The 19,383-nt window shown below is 51.6% G+C and overlaps 3 protein-coding genes and 1 long non-coding RNA gene across 6 annotated transcripts; 3 read left to right on the top strand and 1 right to left on the bottom strand.

The window, feature by feature from the left end:
- The first annotated feature begins 144 nt into the window (after nucleotides 1–144).
- Nucleotides 145–3,627, top strand: yju2b (YJU2 splicing factor homolog B). The gene is made up of 10 exons (XM_086156616.1): nucleotides 145–271; nucleotides 591–640; nucleotides 724–777; nucleotides 854–936; nucleotides 1,437–1,492; nucleotides 1,780–1,840; nucleotides 2,247–2,389; nucleotides 2,458–2,630; nucleotides 2,802–2,940; nucleotides 3,076–3,627. The coding sequence occupies exons 2-10, from the start codon at nucleotides 638–640 to the stop codon at nucleotides 3,474–3,476; spliced, it is 1,113 nt and encodes a 370-aa protein (XP_086012742.1). The 5' UTR covers nucleotides 145–271; nucleotides 591–637; the 3' UTR covers nucleotides 3,477–3,627.
- On the bottom strand, nucleotides 1,136–5,822 carry LOC147228518 (uncharacterized). Of its 3 annotated transcripts, none has more exons than XR_015106923.1 (4): nucleotides 5,764–5,822; nucleotides 4,433–4,831; nucleotides 3,098–4,300; nucleotides 1,136–2,934 (listed from the first exon to the last, which is right to left on the bottom strand). It is a non-coding gene; the product is annotated as an uncharacterized LOC147228518 (long non-coding RNA). The 3 variants fall into 3 exon arrangements; XR_015106925.1 differs by having other exon boundaries at nucleotides 3,098–4,271; XR_015106924.1 differs by having other exon boundaries at nucleotides 3,098–4,831.
- On the top strand, nucleotides 4,664–18,312 carry LOC147228517 (venom factor-like). The gene is made up of 42 exons (XM_086156615.1): nucleotides 4,664–4,779; nucleotides 6,057–6,104; nucleotides 6,203–6,392; nucleotides 6,465–6,624; nucleotides 6,719–6,789; nucleotides 6,882–6,973; nucleotides 7,053–7,135; nucleotides 7,231–7,321; nucleotides 7,444–7,546; nucleotides 7,918–8,032; nucleotides 8,289–8,404; nucleotides 8,801–8,944; nucleotides 9,323–9,538; nucleotides 9,618–9,806; nucleotides 10,020–10,175; nucleotides 10,283–10,412; nucleotides 10,528–10,596; nucleotides 10,845–11,123; nucleotides 11,460–11,661; nucleotides 12,056–12,141; nucleotides 12,245–12,384; nucleotides 12,964–13,173; nucleotides 13,258–13,318; nucleotides 13,566–13,649; nucleotides 13,732–13,935; nucleotides 14,296–14,374; nucleotides 14,463–14,619; nucleotides 14,718–14,825; nucleotides 14,902–15,055; nucleotides 15,126–15,286; nucleotides 15,565–15,720; nucleotides 15,820–15,879; nucleotides 15,984–16,074; nucleotides 16,167–16,218; nucleotides 16,337–16,424; nucleotides 16,504–16,590; nucleotides 16,679–16,784; nucleotides 17,056–17,145; nucleotides 17,240–17,323; nucleotides 17,497–17,577; nucleotides 17,652–17,799; nucleotides 17,906–18,312. Exons 1-42 carry the CDS (start codon nucleotides 4,700–4,702, stop codon nucleotides 18,048–18,050), a joined length of 5,166 nt encoding a protein of 1,721 aa, XP_086012741.1. The 5' UTR covers nucleotides 4,664–4,699; the 3' UTR covers nucleotides 18,051–18,312.
- A 512-nt stretch (nucleotides 18,313–18,824) lies between these two features.
- On the top strand, nucleotides 18,825–19,208 carry LOC147228516 (histone H2A-like). Its single transcript, XM_086156606.1, has one exon. The coding sequence runs from the start codon at nucleotides 18,825–18,827 to the stop codon at nucleotides 19,206–19,208; it is 384 nt and encodes a 127-aa protein (XP_086012732.1).
- The last annotated feature ends 175 nt before the right edge of the window (nucleotides 19,209–19,383 follow it).

Here is a 19,383-nt window from a genome sequence, read left to right as displayed (position 1 = left end):
CGAACGAACGCGAGTCACATCTTCATTTAGATGCTTTTTTTTAAAATAACAAAATAATATTAACCGACAAACTGGCTAATGTTAGTAGAGTATAGGAGGAACGGTTAATAAGACGTAAAAGTACTTCATTTTTGGTGATGACGCACTTCCGCCGGAAGCTGGTATCAGCGCACAAAAAAATAGGACGACGAAGAAGAACCGGAGTCTATGTTCAAGCTAGCCGTCTTTTTGCGGTGTTTTGCGTGGAAATCGCTCAAACGCGGTTGCATTTGTGAGTATTTCTTCATGAGCTCGGTAGTTGCGCCAAATAATTAGTGAACGTTGTGTCTCGGCCGCCTCGGCGGTTAGCATGCTAGCTAATGTCGGTTCCGTGGAGGTTTGTTTGCTAACTAGCTTCGACAAATCGTGTCAGGAAACACACTTTTGAGGAAAACTGTTTATTTTTTACCAACGAAACACCGTCCTTTCTTCCTTATCTTAACCCTTTGACCTCCTGATTGATTATATTTTCATGAATCTCTAATGAGAGGCAGTTATTTAACTCCATTATAAAGTATCATAAACATTTTGTCATTGTTTATACTCACCAGGTGACACAAGGTGAACCTTTTCTGGTCGTGGGCGCTCATCTGTCACCATGGTGAGCAGATGCATCACACCAACACAAGTAGGAAAATACCCCATGTTTATCTCCTGAGTGACAAGACTATCTTTCTTCCACAGGGGGAAAGGAAAGGAACAAATAAATATTATCCTCCAGACTTTGATCCAGCCAAGGTGCGTATGACAAACACGCTTTGCGTGTGTGTGTGTGTGCGTTTGTTTACATAACAGCTGATCCTTTTGTCTTCAGCATGGATCCCTCAATGGTTACCACAAAACACACGCCCTCCGGGAGAGAGCGAGGAAGCTGTCCCAGGGCATCCTCATCATCAGGTCTGTGAAAACACACACACACACACACACTGGGGCTTGTTTAAGAATAAGAACAATTTTATTTATCTGGAAGGAAACTGTTGTGCCAGAGTTTCAAGTAAAACAACAATAATGAATGACAGTAGGAAGGAGGGAGAACAGGAAATACAAAGTCAAAGCTACAAAGTGTTTTAAGGTCTTAAAAAATACAACGATGTATGGATGTCGTTTCACCTTTAATTTGTGATGGACACACACTGACTGGACATCAGACTGCTTAACATCTACAATATCTAACTATTGTGAATCTGAAGCAACATTTTCAACATGTTTTAGAGAAACGGCAACATTTTCTAAGGAGAAATAAGTTTAATGATTACACCAGGTCTCTAAGGCGCAGGGAAATGAGGGCCTGGTCTTCAGTCATCTCAGGAACCTGGCTGGTCTTTGAGTGATCATGGTTTGGTGCATCAGAACCTGAAGGCGTTCCTCTCTATCTGAACGTGTTCTTGTCTACCAAGGTTTGAGATGCCGTACAACATCTGGTGCGACGGCTGCAAGAATCACATCGGCATGGGTACGTCCCGGCCCCGGCCCTGGGTTCGACCTCCTTCATTTTTACTGAAGAGCATGTGGCGCCAAGACTGGGTGGGGGGAATCAAGGAGACCACTAGAACTCCTGCTAGCATCTAGTTTTCTCAGATTAAACACATCCAATCAGGGTGGTCTGTAGACGCCACGGGCGAGGAAATACTTGCAGTTCCACGATGCGTCCACCGGGAGCACTAGCGTTAGCGTCCCCTGCTACCCGTGTGTCCGTAGTCTGACAGTAGGTTCCATAACGGCGATGTTCTGCTGCTTCAGGGGTTCGATACAACGCGGAGAAGAAGAAAGTGGGGAACTACTACACCACACCCATCTACAGGTAAACACACCTGATACTAATACTAGTTTTTGAAGTCTCCTACATTCACAGCACCTCCAATATCACCAGTACTCAGTTTTGTTGGCAAATCTGGGTTCCACGTCCTCGGTCCAAAAATTAGGTGTGAACGGTCGGATGTCTGTGATGGACAGCCGGGTTAAGCCCCGCCTCTCGCCCTGTAGATAACGGTCGGGTGAAAACCAGCCAGATCTAGATACTGAAAAATCGAAGCCAATTAAAAGCTGTGTTTGCCCGACATCTGCTGTTTGGTCCGGGGCTGAGAGAACCAGAGAAGAAGGTCGTCCTGACACCTGATCCAGATCACCAAAGATCAACATCTAGACCGAGCGGTTGCATATTGACCTCTGCTGAGGGTCTCGCTGATCGGACACTGACGGACCCGCAGGTTCCGGATGAAGTGCCACCTGTGCGTGAACTACATCGAGATCCAGACGGACCCGGCCACCTGCGACTATGTGATCGTGAGCGGGGCGAGGAGGAAGGAGGAGCGCTGGGACATGGCCGAGAACGAGCAGATACTCACCACAGGTACGCGGCCGTCCTCGTCTCCATCCGCGTCTCGAGCTTCGGATGTTGATGTCTTCTCCACGGACCAGAACGGGAGGAGAAGGAGAAGCTGGAGACGGACTCCATGTTCAAGCTGGACCACGGCACCAAGGACAAGGAGAAGCTGAGCAGGGCTCTGCCCTCGCTGCTGGACATCCAGGCTCACCAGTCGCGCTGGAAGGACGACTACCAGCTCCACTGCTCCCTCCGCAGCAAGTTCAGGGTAATTCCACACAGCGTGTGTGTGTGTGTGTGTGTGTGTGTGTGTGTGTGTGTGTGTGTGTGTGTGTGTGTGTGTGTGTGTGTGTGTGTGTGTGTGTGTGTGTGTGTGTGTGTGTGTGTGGGCTACCTTCTCCAAGGATCACATGACTTACTGTGGTGTCTCTCTTTGCAGACGGAGAAGAAAGCTCTGGCTCTGCAGGAGGAGAAGGACAACCTGGTGAGGAGGAGGACCAACCTGTCCATCCCGCTGCTGCCAGAGAAGGAGGAGGACAAGAGGCTGGCATCTCTGCTCACCTACCACGCACCTGAGTGTAAGACACACACACACACACACACACACACACACACACACACACACACACACACACACACACACACACACACACACACACGCTGTGGGTAAAGTGATTGTCCTGGTCGTCATGGTGTGTCCCGTCTCTGTCCAGCCTGTGAGGAGAGGCAGCTCACCAAGCGCAAGGAGATCGCCTCCCGCCCCTGGTTCAGCACCACCTCCGCTCCACCAGGGGGCGCCGCAGGGGCTCTTCTCCACAAGCTGCGCCTGCAGGCCAGGGAAACGGCGACCGCCAGGAGCCCCCACGCCTCCCCGACCCCCCTGATTCGCAAGAGAGACGGCGGATCCGGGGCGAAAAGGGAAGCGGGCGCCCCCGTGGCCTGCGGGGCGCCGGACGCCGAGGTCACGCCGAGAGAGGAGGAAGATCACGTGAAACAGGAAGTCCACCATGAACTGAGCGGGGACCAGGAGGAGGAGAAGGCCGGAGGAGGAGGCTCCTCGCTGGTACCAGATTACAGCGAGTCGGACTCGGACGAGGCCGAACGCTCCTCCTGAAGCTCCCGCTTCTCGATCGGTGTTCTAGAAGCATTGATCACATGATCCAAGAGGACACTGACTGTGGAAGGCAGAGACCTTCTCCCACGTCCACACTGCTGCTGTAAATATTTTGGATGAAGAGACGCAATAAAGAAACTTTCAGCCCGCCGTTGCTGTCTTGATGTTTTCCAGCAGCTTTGTGAATGTTCAGATTAAAACGCTGCTGGCTTCTGGTTCAAATTACCTTTAACTCTACATTATTATCAATAATCAATGATAATGTTAATAATCACTGATCATGTTGATTTTTCACATTCACCCACAATGACTTAAGATGGGAATTAGATGAATATCAAAACGCAACACTTTTGTTTTCAAAGAACCACTTTGACACATTCCAAGGAAAACACAGCGCCCTGTTTTCACCAGCCGCTACCATTTTTTTACCAAATCACTCTCATCCTTATACAAATGATCGATTACGTAACATACAGAAATCAACTTTTAAGATTCTTAAAACTTATCGCCCAACTGATAAGTAACATCTTGTTGAAAATGCGCTAAGAGGCCTGATATAGCGTTCAATTGGATTTATTTAATGCTAAAATAATGAGTGGCGGTCATTGCTTTGGTTTAACGCAAACCATCGTAAACTTACAGTCACCAGATTGTTGCCTGGGCTGGAGGAGGTTCTCCGGCCCAGGCGCTGCTCCAGGGAATAAAGTTCAATTGGACCAAGAGTGTTTTCATATCCTCTCCATCTGACGGAGTGCAGGCGTCAGAAGATGCTGTTCAAGTCAGGAACAAGAAGACCTGGATAGGAATGAGAAGGAAGCCTCCACCTTTCACAGGCAGGTGGAGGCCGTCCTTTTGGTTAGATCTTCGTGTCTGATTGCTCACGTTCTTCTGCCAGACGGCCTCATTTTTGCTGTCTTTGGTTTTTCCACGCCATTCAGGCAGCTTCTGCGTTTTACCTGCATGTTTCAAAAGGTCTCAGTAACACGTTCTTCTCCACGGTGAACATTGCATCCCTTCAAAAATCCCAATCTCTCAAACGCCAGTTCCCATCAGCGGGGAAGCTGCTGTTTGTTTAATCTTTCATCATTTTGAAATGTTCAGAAAACACCGGTCCCGCCGCCTCCGGTTGGCCACGCGGTCCGCTCACGTGGGTGTTCCAGGAGGGGAGAGTGGGGTTAAAGCGGCCGGCGGACCCTCCGGGGGCCACAGTCCTCTCCGTCGACATGGGTCAGAAGAACCTGCAGAACATCGTCTTCCTCCTCCTCCTCGCTCAGATCGGCGGGCAGGCAAGTCGTCCCGGGAGGTGAGTTTCGACCCGTCCGCCGTCTTGACGGGACGACGTGGAGGCGGATTTCCTTTCCCGATTCAACAAAGAGAATCAGTGTTGCATTCAAGGTTCACGTGATTTAATGCTAAGCAGAAATATTAGCGGGCACATCTGTTATATTTGTATATATACTGCTCAAAAAAATAAAGAAAACACTTGAACAACACAATGTAACTCCAAGTCAATCACACTTGTGTGAAATCATAGTGTCCACTCAGGAAGCAACACAGATTCATTTTGACTTGTTTTAAGGACATTACATCAAAGTTGGATCAGCCTGGAGTTTGTTTTTACACTTTAATTTGGAGTGTGATTCCTAATCCAGACCTCCATGGGTTGATACAATTGATTTCCATTGATCATTTTTGTGTGATTTTGTTGTCAGCACATTCAAGTGTGTAAAGAGCAAAGTATTTCATAAGATTATTTCATTCATTTAGATCTAGGATGTGTTTTTTAAGTGTTTATTTTTTTGAGCAGTGTATATATGTTACATTAAGTATGTAATGTAATGTGATATATATACATGTGAATATATATGCACACAATGGTGGTTTACTTTGGACATCGGTAACATCGAACAAACATGCTCTTGCATTCTTTTGTTTGGAATTTTACATCCTGGGATTCACATTCCCGATGAGCTGTTTTAGCCTCCAGCGTCTGGAGTCCTCGTATAAAAGTCAATGTTATAAAACATTAACCGGTCGGACAAAACAAATATCCACGACACATTAACTCTTGGAGGTGGAAGCGCTCGCCAGGAAATAGACGGAGTCATGCTAGCTTGTTTGTTAGCACTGAAGCTATGCTAACTAGCATCGCTCGTTCATGAAGCGCAGCCACAAAACGCTCGGTTTTGTCGGTTTATTTCACACATGAATAAAATAGGCCGTCATTTAACGTCACAACCGAACATTCATCCACGTATTTACCACTTTTAAAATGCACTCTACTCACTTCGGAACGGATGCGGTGGTTCAGGCCGGCCGCCATGTTTGTTCCACCGCGTACGCGCTTGAATCAGGCGTTTCCTGTTCCAACCGGCGCGACAGCGCCCTCTAACGGCGACAGGTGGAACTGCAAGGCGTGGATGTTTACAAAACACAAGTCAGATATGGATTTCGAGTGAAGACTATTTTTACATATGCACTTTGTTTTATTTGTCTTTTTTTTTGGTTCAGTTTTACCCTATGAAAAAAAAAAAAAAAAAAAAAAAAAAAGATTCAATAAATTGATTTTTTTATCTCCAGTCCACCCGCCAACCCGGACATCATGCACTTCCTGGAGACCTTCCCAGGGTACGTTGGTTGAAGGTCTCGCGGCCTCATCTCACATCCCATATTTCCCAGAATCCACAGCTCGGTAGTGTTTCCTGACCAGACTATGAACTTCTCAGGCTCTCCCTGATAGGCCCAGGCCTGCTGAGGGCCGACAGCCAGGAGAACTTCTACATTCAAATGGAAGGCGTCTCGGAGCCCCTCGACGTCTCCTTCTCCATCCTGGACGTCACCAGGACCAAGATTCTCCAGGAGGACTCCATCCGGCTCGGCCCGGAAAACAACTTCCACGCTCTGAAGGCCATCCAGGTGTGACGAGATGATCGGCGACCTCCAGGGCTCACGCGAAGCCCTCTCTTGACTACTTCTGGGTTTCCGCAGATTCCCTCCACGTATTTCACACGTGACAACAGGAGGACCTTCGTCTACCTGAAGGTGAAGGCTTCGGAGGTGTACTTTGAGAAGAAGGTGATGGTGTCCTTCCACGCCGGCTACATCTTCATCCAGATGGACAAACCCATCTATAAACCCGGAGACAAAGGTGGAGCCCCCATCCGTCTTCCCGTTCAGACCCTGTGAAGATTTCAATCTTCTTCTCATCTCGTGGCTTCCTGGTTTGTCTGCTTCTCCACCAGTCAACTTCAGGGCCTTTGTGTCGTCTCCGTCCTTCAACGCCATGGACGGCACCATCACCGTGGACATCCAGGTCAGGACTTGTAGCTTCTATGTGTAGACGCTGTTTGTAGAAGCTTCTCGAGTCTGATCTGCGACTTCTCTACCGGTGACGGTGCTGTGAAGAGCCCAGAAGGAGTGGTCTTCAAGCAGATCGAGAGGATCAGAGCTGCTGCCGGCGTCTTCAGAGACACCTTTCCTCTCCCTGAAACCGCCAGGTAAGCTCCTCCGTCCCTCTGGAGTTCGACGTGAACTTCCGAACAGGGTTTGAAGATGTGGTCTGTTTGCGCCCGACAGTGAAGGAACCTGGACTGTGGTTGCCAGGTTCGACAACTGGAAGCAGAACACGTTCACCTGCAAGTTCCAGGTGAAGAAATACGGTGGGTCTCCTTGAAAGGCGCTGGTGACATCATCAGCCATCTCCGTCCCTTCGTGGCCTTCAGAGTTTTTACTTTTGGGGCACGTTCTGTTTCAGTGCTTCCTGCTTTCAACGTTACCCTGACTCCCAGGAAGTCCTTCTTGGACGTTAACGACGAAGGCGAGCTGGTGGTGGAGATCTCGGCCAGGTTAGATCCGTCAAACGCAGAGAAGAGCTCTGGATATATTTGAAGGGCCCGACGTTGAGGAGCAACGAGGCTCAGACACTTTTGGCTGGAGGGGAAAGACGAGGTTGGAACGAATGTTTCAGGTACCTGTACGGGGAGCCGGTCCAGGGGACGGCCTACGTGATGTTTGGGCTGAAGATCAACAAGGAGATGAGGAGGCTGCCTTTGGTGAAGCAGGTGTCAGAGGTGAGGTGCCTTTCCATCCCAGAATGTTCTCAGTGATGGACCGACGCTGTCAGAAGGCCACAAGGAGACCCTTTGAATCTACATGAGAACGCAACTGGGGTTCCAGGGTGTAGGAACCTGCCACCACCCACGAAGTACTACATGTAATACTACGAATACTGCAAACAGCCCAGACAACTGCCTCCCTCTACTACAACAGATCATGAAGAGTACTATGCTTAGAAGATCTTTTGTCGTAGCCGTTTTCAGAAGGTCAGGGGAGGAGCGTTGGGCCATTCCCCTGACATCCCAGGACAATTCAACTTCAAGTCTTCTGTTTGTTCCCCTCACCTTTGTGGTGTGTTCCTGCTCTCCTTCTGGCTCTCCTGCAGCTGGATGGTGGAGTCGTCAAGCTGACCATGGACGAGATCAAGAGAACGTATCCCAACATCAAGTCTCTGGTGGGCAGCTCTATCTACGTCAAAGCGTCTGTCCTCACCAAGACAGGTGAGCCTCTTCCCGACAGGAAACAGGAAACCAGACCTTCTGTCTGCAGGGACCATCTGAAACGTTCAATAAGTCTCGTAACACAGAATGAAAACCAGAAACCACGTCTGCTCGTCCTGTGCCGATGTGCGACGAGCAACCTTCAGCGCACGCTGACTTGAGATATGACAAGAAACAAAGCGGTTGTTATGACCAGTTCAGAGTGCACGTCAGAAGGTTGCATCCATTCATCGAAGGTGTCTCTTCCCCCGTGAAGGAAGTGATCTGGTGGAAGCTGAAAGAACAGGCATACATATCGTGGAGTCTCCGTACGTCCTGTCCTTCAAAGACACACCAAAGTACTTCAAGCCTGGACTTCCTTTTGACTTCACCGTAAGCATCACATTTTTTAACCAATGTTCTGTTTCAGTTGACTAAATGTGGAGTCCCTCAGGGGTCGATACTGGGAACTATTAGGTTTTATTAGAATTTAGTTCCTGCTGTGACCAATCATAGCAGGTGCATCTTGAGGTGGTGGAACTCCTTCTGCTGCAGCTTCATTTACAGAACCGCAGCTTTGTGGGTCAAAACAAGAGCCTCAATCAGGAAAGAAGTGGACAGACTTTCAGTGCTGTTTGAACTAAGATAACCAGAAAGAAGCAGCAGAGGACTGACAAAGATGAAACCCACAGGTTTCTTCTGCTCTTCCAGACACCGACCTTGTACTCATCCTCTGCTTCCTATTAGTTGATAAATTAACCCAGAGAATTTCTGTCTGAATCTGACCAGATCCAGGTGAGTCACCATGATGGTTCCCCTGCCAAGAACGTCCAGGTGAAGGTGAGCCATCTTCACAGCCCGCTGCTGGTCCCAGATGGATCTACAAGAGGCACCGTCAACATGCCGCGCTATCCGGAAGACATTTCCCTTCTTGTTAGTATCAACTAATCATCCCGTCACTCACAGACACAAACCAGTCACCTGAACATCTCTGAGCCATTAGCTACAGAGGACAGTGTGAAGGCGACTTTTGAGGAATGAAGTTAAAACCCGTTCGTGGAGTGGAACTTCTCAAGGTGGTCCAGAGTCTTCATCGTATGCATACACAAGGAACGAGCAGTACAACTCCATTCATGAAAAATGGCTTTTTGCTTCTTTTTGCTGACCAGACAGTGACTTAATCCACACAATACTACAGTATCACTGCATCACCCCTTACTTGTATGACTCCTCCCTCCATGTTGCCCTGGTACCATCCTGTAGCTACTTGGGTGTGTGGAACCCTGATGTATCTGTGGTTTGGTTCTCCAGGCGGAGACGGTCCAGCCCGGCCTCAAACCGGAGCAGCAGGCTAAATACTACTATCGCATATCGCCCTACGTCCCACGACACAGAGGATACCCCAACTTCCTTTACATCTCTTCAGGAGCCACCAGTGTGTCCGTCGGGGATAGGCTCTCCCTGAAAATGACCATGTCAACGGCACGGGACTCTTACAGAGCGGCCATAAGACACATCACCTACCTGGTAAGACAGACACGCCACGTCAGCAACAGGAGAAAGGTGAAGGAAAGGATGGAGGTACGACTTCCCTTTGCTCTCTCAGGTCATCAACAAGGGGAAAATCATCCAGGCCGATCGCATCGTTGCCAGCGGGCAGCTGGTCACCAGCGTGGGGCTGACGATCACCCCGGAGATGATGCCGTCTTTCCGTGTGGTGGCGTTTTACAGCTTGCCCTTGGAGGTGGTGGCCGACTCCATCTGGGTGGACGTGGCCGATTCCTGTGTCGGAGATGTGAGTAGAAGTGCAGAAAGAGTTCAACTACAGCTGCTCCGAAGGTGTCTGTAAACTGAAGACTGTAAACACGGAGCGCCAATTTGTTGACAAGGCCTTTTCCTGAAGCCTGTGAGGTGACCCAGACTGGAGGCAAAGTAATATTATGGTCTGTTTCTGTCTCCGTCGTCGCAGCCACTTTGTTGAAGCAGGGTTATTCACGCTCTCTTCCAGCTCAAAGTCGAACCAACGAACAACAGTCCTCCCGATTACAAACCTGGAAAGAGCTTCACTTTCCAGATCAGAGGTGACCCGGGGGCAAAGGTCAGCCTGGTTGCCGTGGACAACGCTGTATATCTGCTCAACAAGAACCGACTCACGCAGGGACAGGTTTGTCTTTGAGAGATCCACTCAAGCTGATCGAATTGTTGGGAACTTTGTCATGGAACACAACAGAGCTACCAAACTCCTCACTCCCGGTTGGACTTTGTCTCCAGATCTGGAACGTGGTGGAACAGGGCGACATCGGCTGCACCCGTGGCGGGGGCCGAAATTCTATGGGTGTGTTTTTGGATGCAGGACTTCTGTACATCTCCACCTATGACTACGAAACCCAACTCAGGGAAGGTATCTGAGACCCGGAGCTGCCGAGATAATGAGCCTCAGTAAAACTTTCTCCACTTTGAAAGACCGACTCTATAATAACCTCAGCGTTTCGGGATTGAACTCTTCTCCTCTCCAGATGTGGAGTGTGAGGGCAATGCCAGGAGGAGGCGTTCTGCTGAGCTGTTACAGAGGAAAGCTCAGCTGGGTGAGTGTCCTACCGCTGAAGGACTTCTCCATCTTTGGTCCAGTCGTCTTCCTGCTCTTTTGTCTACATTTCCTGTCACCCCTTGGTCTTGGAAGAAACACCTCGGATCTTTTCCACTGTGTTGTTCCTTCTGTACCCAAACCAGACCAAAGAGCACGAGACCAGAAACCCACTTGTTCTGGGATGCAGGTGGACACTTTGCCCATCGAAGTCGGTATCATCTCCTCTTCCTCCTCTGCTCCCCTCAGAGAACCACTACAAAGAGAAGCTGTTGCAGCGTTGCTGCAGAGACGGTCTGAAGGACATCCCCATGTCCTACTCCTGCACCCGCCGCTCCCTCTACATCACTGAAGGTTGGGAGTGCATCCAGGCTTTTCGGCACTGCTGCGGCACCTACAGGGGCCAGGTGATTGATCGGAGCAGGCCCACCACAGCCCCCATCCTCACCGACGCATCTGCCACCTCCCGTCCGTCACAACCTGGGGAAACCTTCCCACAAGTGATACCGCCCTTTCTGGACACCTCCGGTAAGGACGTCCCTCCCTGCACAGTTCCGTCTGTTTCAAAGAGGTACCACGTACCCGGTGTTCTTCAAGTGCGGTAGCACTTCGAGGATCACCAGGGATCCAGGGTGGGTAGAGGAAAATGTAGCGCACCAGAACCGACAGATATGAGCGCTGTACGATGCTTTGTGGTGATGGAGAGGTTCTCAAGCCACTCTACTCAAGAGTGCAAGATGAACCCATCGGGATGAAGCTCCATGGACCTTTGCTTTTTAAAGGCGGCGTCTGCAGCGCCATTTTGAGTTGAGAACTCACACGAGGAGCATGAAATAAATCCCTGATGTTGATTTGTGAGCACAGATCGGGGACGTGACCGTGGAGCCGGCTTCCCCCAGCCGTCCTCGGGGCGGCGTCACACCTCCTTCTCTGGCGGGAACAACATGGGGTACTGGGATGAAGACGAGGAGTACATGGATGAGTCTCAGCTGTACCTCCGCTCGAAGTTCTTCGAGTCGTGGCTGTGGACAGACGTCAACCTGCCCAATGAGGCCAAGAGAGACGGGTGAGTTCCTGCTTCCTGATGTTTATTTGTGGCAGGAGAACCCCAGAGATACCTTGATGACCTTGAGGGTTGCATCATCATCCGCTTACTAAGTGTTTGTATGTGTCATTGGGAAAGTCCAACGTGCAGCGCTGCCGTCGCTGTTTATTGCAGAGTTAATGTTTTACACCGAGGAGAGTGACTTTGCTGTCAAACTGGGAAACGGAGAATTTGCTTCTCCGTGTTCTCCGACCAGGGTTGGATGTCTCCGAATGACCGTCCAAGTTGAACTCGAATGAATCCCTTTGCGATCACGTGACGATCAAGAACATTGTGGTTGTCCAACATCTCCAGCCAAGGTGTCAATGTTGTCGGTTGTCTTAGCAACCCGACTAAGGTGACTATGACCCGTCAGGTTGGCGTCTACAGTGGTGGTCCATTCTCTGCCAGACACCATCACCCAGTGGGGAGTGACGGCCGTCAGCTCGTCACCTCGGACAGGTAGGGGATCATCTCCGAATTTTTGCCGGGCCTTATTGCTGTCCCACTGTGAAACCCCAGCAGATCCTCACCTTCCCGCTGGCTTCCATGTCAACGCCTCCAGGTTTCTGTGTGGCCCAGCCTTTCAATATCAGAGCGTGGAAGCGTTTCTTCGTGGACCTGAGGCTGCCCTACTCGGTGGCCAGGAACGAGCAGCTCGAGATCAAAGCTGTGGTCCATAACTACGGCGACGAGGACCTGCAAGTGAGACAACCGCTTCCTGATCTTCTCGGGTTGAGGCTGACAGGAATGGCGGGTGGTCATGGAAACGGGCTTCAGACAAGCTCAGAAGAGTCAAGATACGGCGGCAAACGGGAAGAGCTGCACTCGAGGACAGTCAGGAGAGCAAAGACCTAAGAGGCCACCAGGTGTTGACTAGAAGGACAGCTTCTTGGAGATCACCAAATCTAAACAGGACACACCTAGCAGGTGTGAAACCATCTTGAAGAGTTGGTGTGGTAACGAGGAGACAAGCAAAGGGGAAACAAGTGTGGCGACCAAGGAAGCAGGAACGCGGTGACCTTTAAGAAAAAGCCCAAGACAGAGTCACAACAATCATAGAGTTCCCACACAAACATTTGTCCAGCTGGAAGCATCTGGTTCCTTCTGGAGATCCGTGTCACCCGGGACCGCTTTGGATGTTTGGATATGTGACACATCTAAACGTCCACCCTGCCTCTGCAGACTCTTGTCACCCTGATAAATACCTTGTCATCTCTGCTCTGTTGATGGAAGTCTGAAATCCATATCTAATGAGTCTTCTCCTGCTGGGTTGGGACTCAGGTGAGGGTGATCCTGTCCAAGACCAATGGGATGTGCAGCGTGGCCTTCAAAGACAAACACATCACGGAACTGGTGCTTCCGGCGGGCTCCTCCAAGGCGGTGCCGTACACCATCGTTCCCCTGGAGGTGGGGAAGCTTCCCCTGGAGGTGGCGGTGGTTGGCAGGGACATGATGGGCGGAGACCGCATCCAGAAGATGCTCCGGGTGGTGGTGAGTGACTTTTGGTGATGAGGGAGGAGCTGGTCGGTCAGGAGCGTCGGGACACCCAGGTGACGGAGTCATTTCTCACTGCAGATGGAAGGAGTGCAGAAGACCGAGGTCAGGAGTGTGGTTCTGAACCCGGCCGCTGAGGGAGGTGAGGAGGCCCTCAGCATCTGTTCATCTCAGCTGACATGCCTTTAACTTCTCCTTCACATCACCAGACATGCTTTGGGTTTCTGAGGTCACGGAGGTACACTGGCCCGTTGACTCAGAGTACTTGAAGTATACTTGTAGTTTCAGAGGGTTTTCAGGACAGCGACAACCATGATTGGTGTCCCTCTGGTTTAAATCTCCAGTCCCAGAAGAAAGTCACTGAATTGCTTTGCTTCCGTCCTCTGCAGGAACTCAGACTATTCTTCTGGAAAAGGTCAAGCTGGAGTCGGTGGTTCCCAACTCAGTGCCTGAGACCTCCATCAACATCAGAGGTCGGTTCTCCCTTGACCAGATGAGACAGGAAAGCAAGCAGGATGGACTCATCCCCGGTTCCTCCTCTCGGTTCTCCTTCAGGAAACATGCCGCCCGAGAGGATCGAGGGCACCATCAGCGAGACCTCCCTTGGATCTGCGTTCTGGGTGGCCGGTGGCAACGTGGAGGACAACCTGGCCAGTATGAGCCGCATTCTCAGCGCCGCCATCTACCTGGAGAGAACCAACACCTGGGAGAATACAAGTCCTACAAAAAAGGCATTCGCTCTGGAGGTCATCAGGAAAGGTGAGGGGCTTCTTTTCTTCGTGTCCAGTACTTGTCTCCACCTAGACTCCAGACTACAGCTCGAGGAGGCATCATACTGGGAGTCCCACTGCCCTCTGGTGGCTCGATGGTGGAAGTGCAGCTTCACCAGAGGAGCACCAGAGAAGGTGAACGGTCTGTCCTTCGACCAACAGAAGCAAGAAATGAGCTTCTGGCAAGAACTTTGTTCCTGCTTGATTGCTTCCAGTTTTCTGTGAAGTTCATTATAGATCGCCGGACAATCTGCCCATGTCAAGCAGAAGGTCACCTGGCTTTTGGACCAAATCAACAAGGTGATGGATCAGTGGTTGATCAAACACTGAATGGATCACTGTCTTTCAGTCTACAACAACCAGCTGATGTTCAGAGGGCGTGAAGGTGGCTACTCCCCAGAGTATACAGAAGAAGAAGCGAGCACCTGGTAAAGTCCATTTCTCTCTGGGTTCCTTTCTTCTACGTCATCTTCCAAGACGGTCCGAGCGCACATGTGTTGTTCTGCTGAACCTCAGGCTCACGGCCTTTGTGGTGAAGATGTTCTCCATGGCCAGCTCTTTCATCCGCATCAACCAGAGGGACGTTTGCGAGCCGCTGATCTTCCTGGTGGTGAACCGACTGCGAAGGCATGGCTTTGTGGAGAGATGCCCCGTCTTCAACATCGCCTTAACCGTGAGACAATCGGCTACTCTTTTCCACTTCCGTCTTCCATGACGTCCTCTTGACACGTTGAGAACCGTTCAACTCAAAGATCTTCTCTCGGCCCAAAGGGCGGTCACCCCGGCAAGGACTATGACATGAAGCTGACGGCCTTCGCGTTGATAGCGTTTGCCGAGGCGCGGCAGGCGGGGTTCCAGTGCGTCAACTGGAATCAAATGGTGAGCTTCGCCGCCGCTCTGCGTAAATGAGGTGCCTCCCGCTGGTGACCACCATTTTGTTTGTTGTCCGTTGTAGCAAATCATACAGGTGGCCTATTACCTCCAAATGAAGATGCGGATGCCTGGGCAGAGCTCCCATACAGTGGCCATCTGTGCCTACGCTCTGGCCCTGCTGCAAGATCTGGGGGTCAGCGACCCCACAGAGGTACTCCTAAGAGCTGCAGCTCCAGGTGTGTGAGATGAACACCAGCACATCTGTGGTTCTGGTTCTCCACGTTGACTGGGTGGACCTTCCTCCAGGTCACAGCCACTGGCCCGACCCATCGGTCGACACCACCATGGAGGCCACGGGCTACGCCCTGCTGGCCCTGGTGAAGATGGGACGCATGAAGGAGGCAGCAGCTCCCGTCAAGTGGCTGACCCATCGGTATAGAAGACGAGACGGCGTCGGATACGTTCAGGTACCTGCGCGGGGATCCAACCCAGGAGTATGAGATCCTAGTGCAGAGTCAGCTTTGTATCTTCTCACCAGCACACTGGTCACACTGGCCTCCTGTGCTCTTTGGGGGAGGCCAGCTCCTCTTAGAAGACCAGGGTTACCCTGGCGGAGAAGGCAGAGGTCTCCTGAAATCTAAGAGAAGGAAGGAGGTTCCTGTCACCTGGAGCTCAGATGGCAGGGGTGTGGTAGTTTCTGAACGGTTGAGTCTGAGCTTCTCCTGCTGGTCTGATCTCCCCCAAGGACACCATGGTGGTCCTCCAGGCGCTGTCAGAGTACCTGATCAAGGTACCCGACCCCAGCAACTTCAATCTGGACGTGGACATCAAGATGTCAGGGCGCAAGGAGGTCCGTTACCATTTCAACCCTGTGAACGCCTACAGCGCTCGCATGTCCAAGGTGAGGCGACACCAGGGTGACCATCAACAATGGTGACCATCAACAACGGTAGACAAATGATCATTATTGATATGTTGATGTGATATTTCGTTGGTGCAGCTTCCTGCTCAGGTGGACCTAGAGGTGGTCGCCAAGGGCAACGGTCAAGGGGTCCTGGAGGTGAGATGATGGAGTGTCTAGATCGGTGTTCTTGTCCATCTCGTCATATCGTCGCTGACCAGGCGTCTTTCTCTTCTGTCCTGTCACATGACCTGTGGTCCAAGGCCGTGACCTACTACAACCAGATGCACGAGGTGGATGAGAAGAAGCCCTGCGAGCACTTTGAGCTCAGCGTGTCCATCCAGGAGTCCAGCGGTAACTCCCAGCAGTCCTTCCACCCAGAACCAGATGCAGATGTGGGAGCCGTGGAGGCAGGTCTGATCTCCTTCTTCTTCTGTCTTCAACAGAAAAGCCTCCAGCTGATATAGAAAAGTACTTCCAGATCTCCATCAACGTTCGGTGAGTCGCCGCTTTGTCCACAGCTGCTGAGACGATGCTCGTATCTGGCTGGGTTTACTTTGGAGGCCTGTTGGAGGCCAGGAAGGTGAGTCTGATCTCCTCTGGTGTTCTTCTCCAGGGCTTTGGGACCCTCAGATGTCAGGATGGTCATCCTGGATATCAGTCTGCCCACCGGCTTCGTCCCTGAGAACTCGGACCTGGAAAAGGTGGTCATCTCCGGCGGTGGATCCAGGTTTGAAGGCCCAACCCTGGGATAGAGCTGATTGTCAGTTTCTGCTCCTCCAGCTGTCCAACTCTGTGGACCGCTACATCAACTACTTCCAGGTGGACGGCCTGAGGGACCGAGGCTCTCTGATCCTTCACCTGGCCAAGGTGACGACCCGTCGACGGGAACGACCTGAATTCAAACCGTGAAACAAGAAGCCATTGTTTACCAGACCTGAATCTCCACTCCTCCCAGGTTTCTCACAGGGAACCAGAGATGCTGACCTTCAGGCTCCAGCAGGCCTTCAAGGTGGGGCTCCTCCAGCCGTCCTCCGTCACCGTGTACAAGTACAGCAACCCGGGTAGGACGGCAGAACCGCCGTAGTGTTCCTCAGCTGGTCCTCAGAAAAAAGTTGAGGAACGTGTCTCAGGAGGTTCTCCGTCATCCAGGTCCAGGTTAATCCTTGTCAAATCATTATTGCTTCTCTTGAGCTGAAGAAGCCTCTTGGATGAGACCTGAGAAGAGCTCAAGTCCAGTTGACCTGGTTGACGGAGAACCTCCACGGATTTGTTCCTCTGATGTTTCCTCCCTTCTCATGGTCCTCTGACCAAACACTCTTCCATTCATTCCAGACCACCGCTGCAGTAGAACCTACAGGCCCAGCGAGGACAGGGAGGCTCTGGACACCATCTGCAGGGAGAACGTCTGCCGCTGCACTCAAGGTGACACATCTGCTGCCGCCGCTTCCCAACGCAGCTTCCGCCGCCATCTTTGGTGTCTGTGGACTCCATGTTTGTTTGTCCTCCTCACCCACAGGCGACTGCGCCGTCTCCAAGACCGACCAGGAGATCTTCTCCAACAAAGAGAGAGAGACCTTCGCCTGCAAGTCCTTACATCACGGTACCTTCTGCTTCTCACTCTGCTAGAAGACCCCAGAGCTCAGTGGTCCTTCTGAACCAAAGAAGAAATGAGGGTTTGAAGGTGCTTCCAGATTCGGGCTGGAAGTCCAGTCAATCTTGGAGCCCCGGTGGACTTTTCTCCACTTGCTAGGTTTGACTCAAACTGTGCTTCAGTTTTCCAGGTGAAGGTGCTGAGTGTAGACCAGAGCTACTACGACAAGTACCAGATGGAGATCACACGAGTTATCAAGCTAGGTGAGCAAACGGGACTCGCACAACTCGGACTCGTCTTCTCTCCCGAACGCGCCGACTCATCTGTGTCTGCTCAGGTGTGGAGGACGGAGTGGTAGCAGGTCAGAGGAGGTTCTTCATGTCTCACGGGGTCTGCAGGGAGGGCCTCCGCCTGACGCCCGGCTCGCAGTACCTCCTCATCGGCCCCAAGGAGGACCTCTGGGAGGCGGACAAGGACACCAACCAGTAAGGAGCCGCCGTTGCGACCAGCAGAGAACCAGAAGGTTCTCCAGCCTGGAGGAGGTCTTGTGGAGCTTCGAAGGACCAGGTCTAACTCTCTTTCTGCCATCAGGTTCATCTACATGCTTGGGAAGGACACGTGGGTGGAGCGCTGGCCGTCCCCTGCAGAATGTTCCGGCAGTTCCGGCCTACGGGACAAATGCCAGCGCCTCACCGAGGCGGCACGTGAGCTGTCCACCAAAGGCTGCAGGCTGTAGAAGACGCCATCTTCAGCCCGTCCTCTGAGCTCCGTGTGAAGATGACCTGCACCGGACCACGGACAGGAGGGACCATTCCGGTTCTCGGGCGAAGGGCACTTACTTGTGCCGGAGAGCCGCTAGTCAGACGTGCACTGATATTTGGGGGAGGCCCTCCTTCCGAGCTTCTGCCAGTGCTCCTACACACACTTCGTTTTGAAGTCCCTCGTAAACGGTTGTTGGACCGCCTCAATAAAGTGTGTGTCCTCTGTACACACCTCAACCCGTGTGTGTGTCTTCCTCTAGACTGTCACCGAATGAATTTACCAGAACCTGCACAGGAATACAAAGTAAAGCATATTGACATATCTAATAGCTTCTAGTGTCTTGAGGAAGACCAAAGATTTATAGACGAAGTGAAATCTATGAAGAATAGCTTGTAAATCAACAGCCCTGACGACCCTCGTATCCTGACACTGTTAATCACCAACCCATGAATTGTGCACTGCCTACAATCAAGACGCTGTCTACAATTTACCCTAATTGTAAATAACATGCTATTACTTATTAATATACTATGTACCAACTCAAATCATATCTCCAGTTGTCGCTTATTTGCACGTCTGCTCCGATGCCACGCTACATTTTGTTTGAATGACAAATCTCGTCTCTGATTGGAGGGCTTGATCCCCGCTCCTGTCAGCCAATGACAGAGCAGCTGCGGGGCTATATATTCGCAAGCCTTTCTCTAGAAACACTACTTCTGTTGCGACTGTCAGACAGGAAGAACCCAAGATGAGCGGAAGAGGAAAGACAACCGGCAAAGCCCGCGCTAAGGCCAAGACCCGCTCGTCCCGCGCCGGGCTCCAGTTCCCCGTGGGCCGCGTCCACAGGCTGCTGAGGAAGGGCAACTACGCCGAGCGAGTGGGAGCCGGCGCCCCGGTGTACCTGGCGGCCGTGCTGGAGTACCTGACCGCCGAGATCCTGGAGCTGGCCGGGAACGCCGCCCGCGACAACAAGAAGACCCGCATCATCCCGCGTCACCTGCAGCTGGCCGTCCGCAACGACGAGGAGCTCAACAAGCTGCTGGGCGGAGTCACCATCGCCCAGGGCGGCGTGCTGCCCAACATCCAGGCGGTGCTGCTGCCCAAGAAGACCGAGAAACCCGCCAAGAAGTAGACGGAGCCCCCGGAGCAACCGACAACACAACGGCTCTTTTCAGAGCCACGCAATCCGCATCTAGAGCGCTCACACTTCCACGCCGCGTTGTTTCACATGAATGATATTCTTCCTCCTATCTACTTTATCGTTCACCTTTACTAGTCAACCTTGCAAATAGCTTCTAAAGCTTATC

The sequence above is a fragment of the Fistularia commersonii genome, chromosome 12, assembly GCF_037954325.1.
Source record: "Fistularia commersonii isolate RoL2024-O1a breed Wild chromosome 12, RoL_Fcom_v1.0, whole genome shotgun sequence".
NCBI classification, from domain to species: Eukaryota; Metazoa; Chordata; class Actinopteri; order Syngnathiformes; family Fistulariidae; genus Fistularia; species Fistularia commersonii.
The sequence above is the reverse complement of the archived record's forward strand: the minus strand, read 5'-3'. Positions and strand labels throughout refer to the sequence as shown.

Coding starts and splice junctions, on each gene's coding strand:
- yju2b (XM_086156616.1), top strand. Junction 2,390..2,457: donor CGAGCAGATACTCACCACAG/GTACGCGGCCGT, acceptor TCCACGGACCAG/AACGGGAGGAGAAGGAGAAG. Junction 2,941..3,075: donor CACCTACCACGCACCTGAGT/GTAAGACACACA, acceptor GTCTCTGTCCAG/CCTGTGAGGAGAGGCAGCTC.
- LOC147228517 (XM_086156615.1), top strand. CDS start 4,700: ATGGGTCAGAAGAACCTGCAGAACATCGTCTTCCTCCTCCTCCTCGCT. Junction 17,324..17,496: donor CTGCAAGTCCTTACATCACG/GTACCTTCTGCT, acceptor ACTGTGCTTCAG/TTTTCCAGGTGAAGGTGCTG. Junction 17,578..17,651: donor CACACGAGTTATCAAGCTAG/GTGAGCAAACGG, acceptor GTGTCTGCTCAG/GTGTGGAGGACGGAGTGGTA.
- LOC147228516 (XM_086156606.1), top strand. CDS start 18,825: ATGAGCGGAAGAGGAAAGACAACCGGCAAAGCCCGCGCTAAGGCCAAG.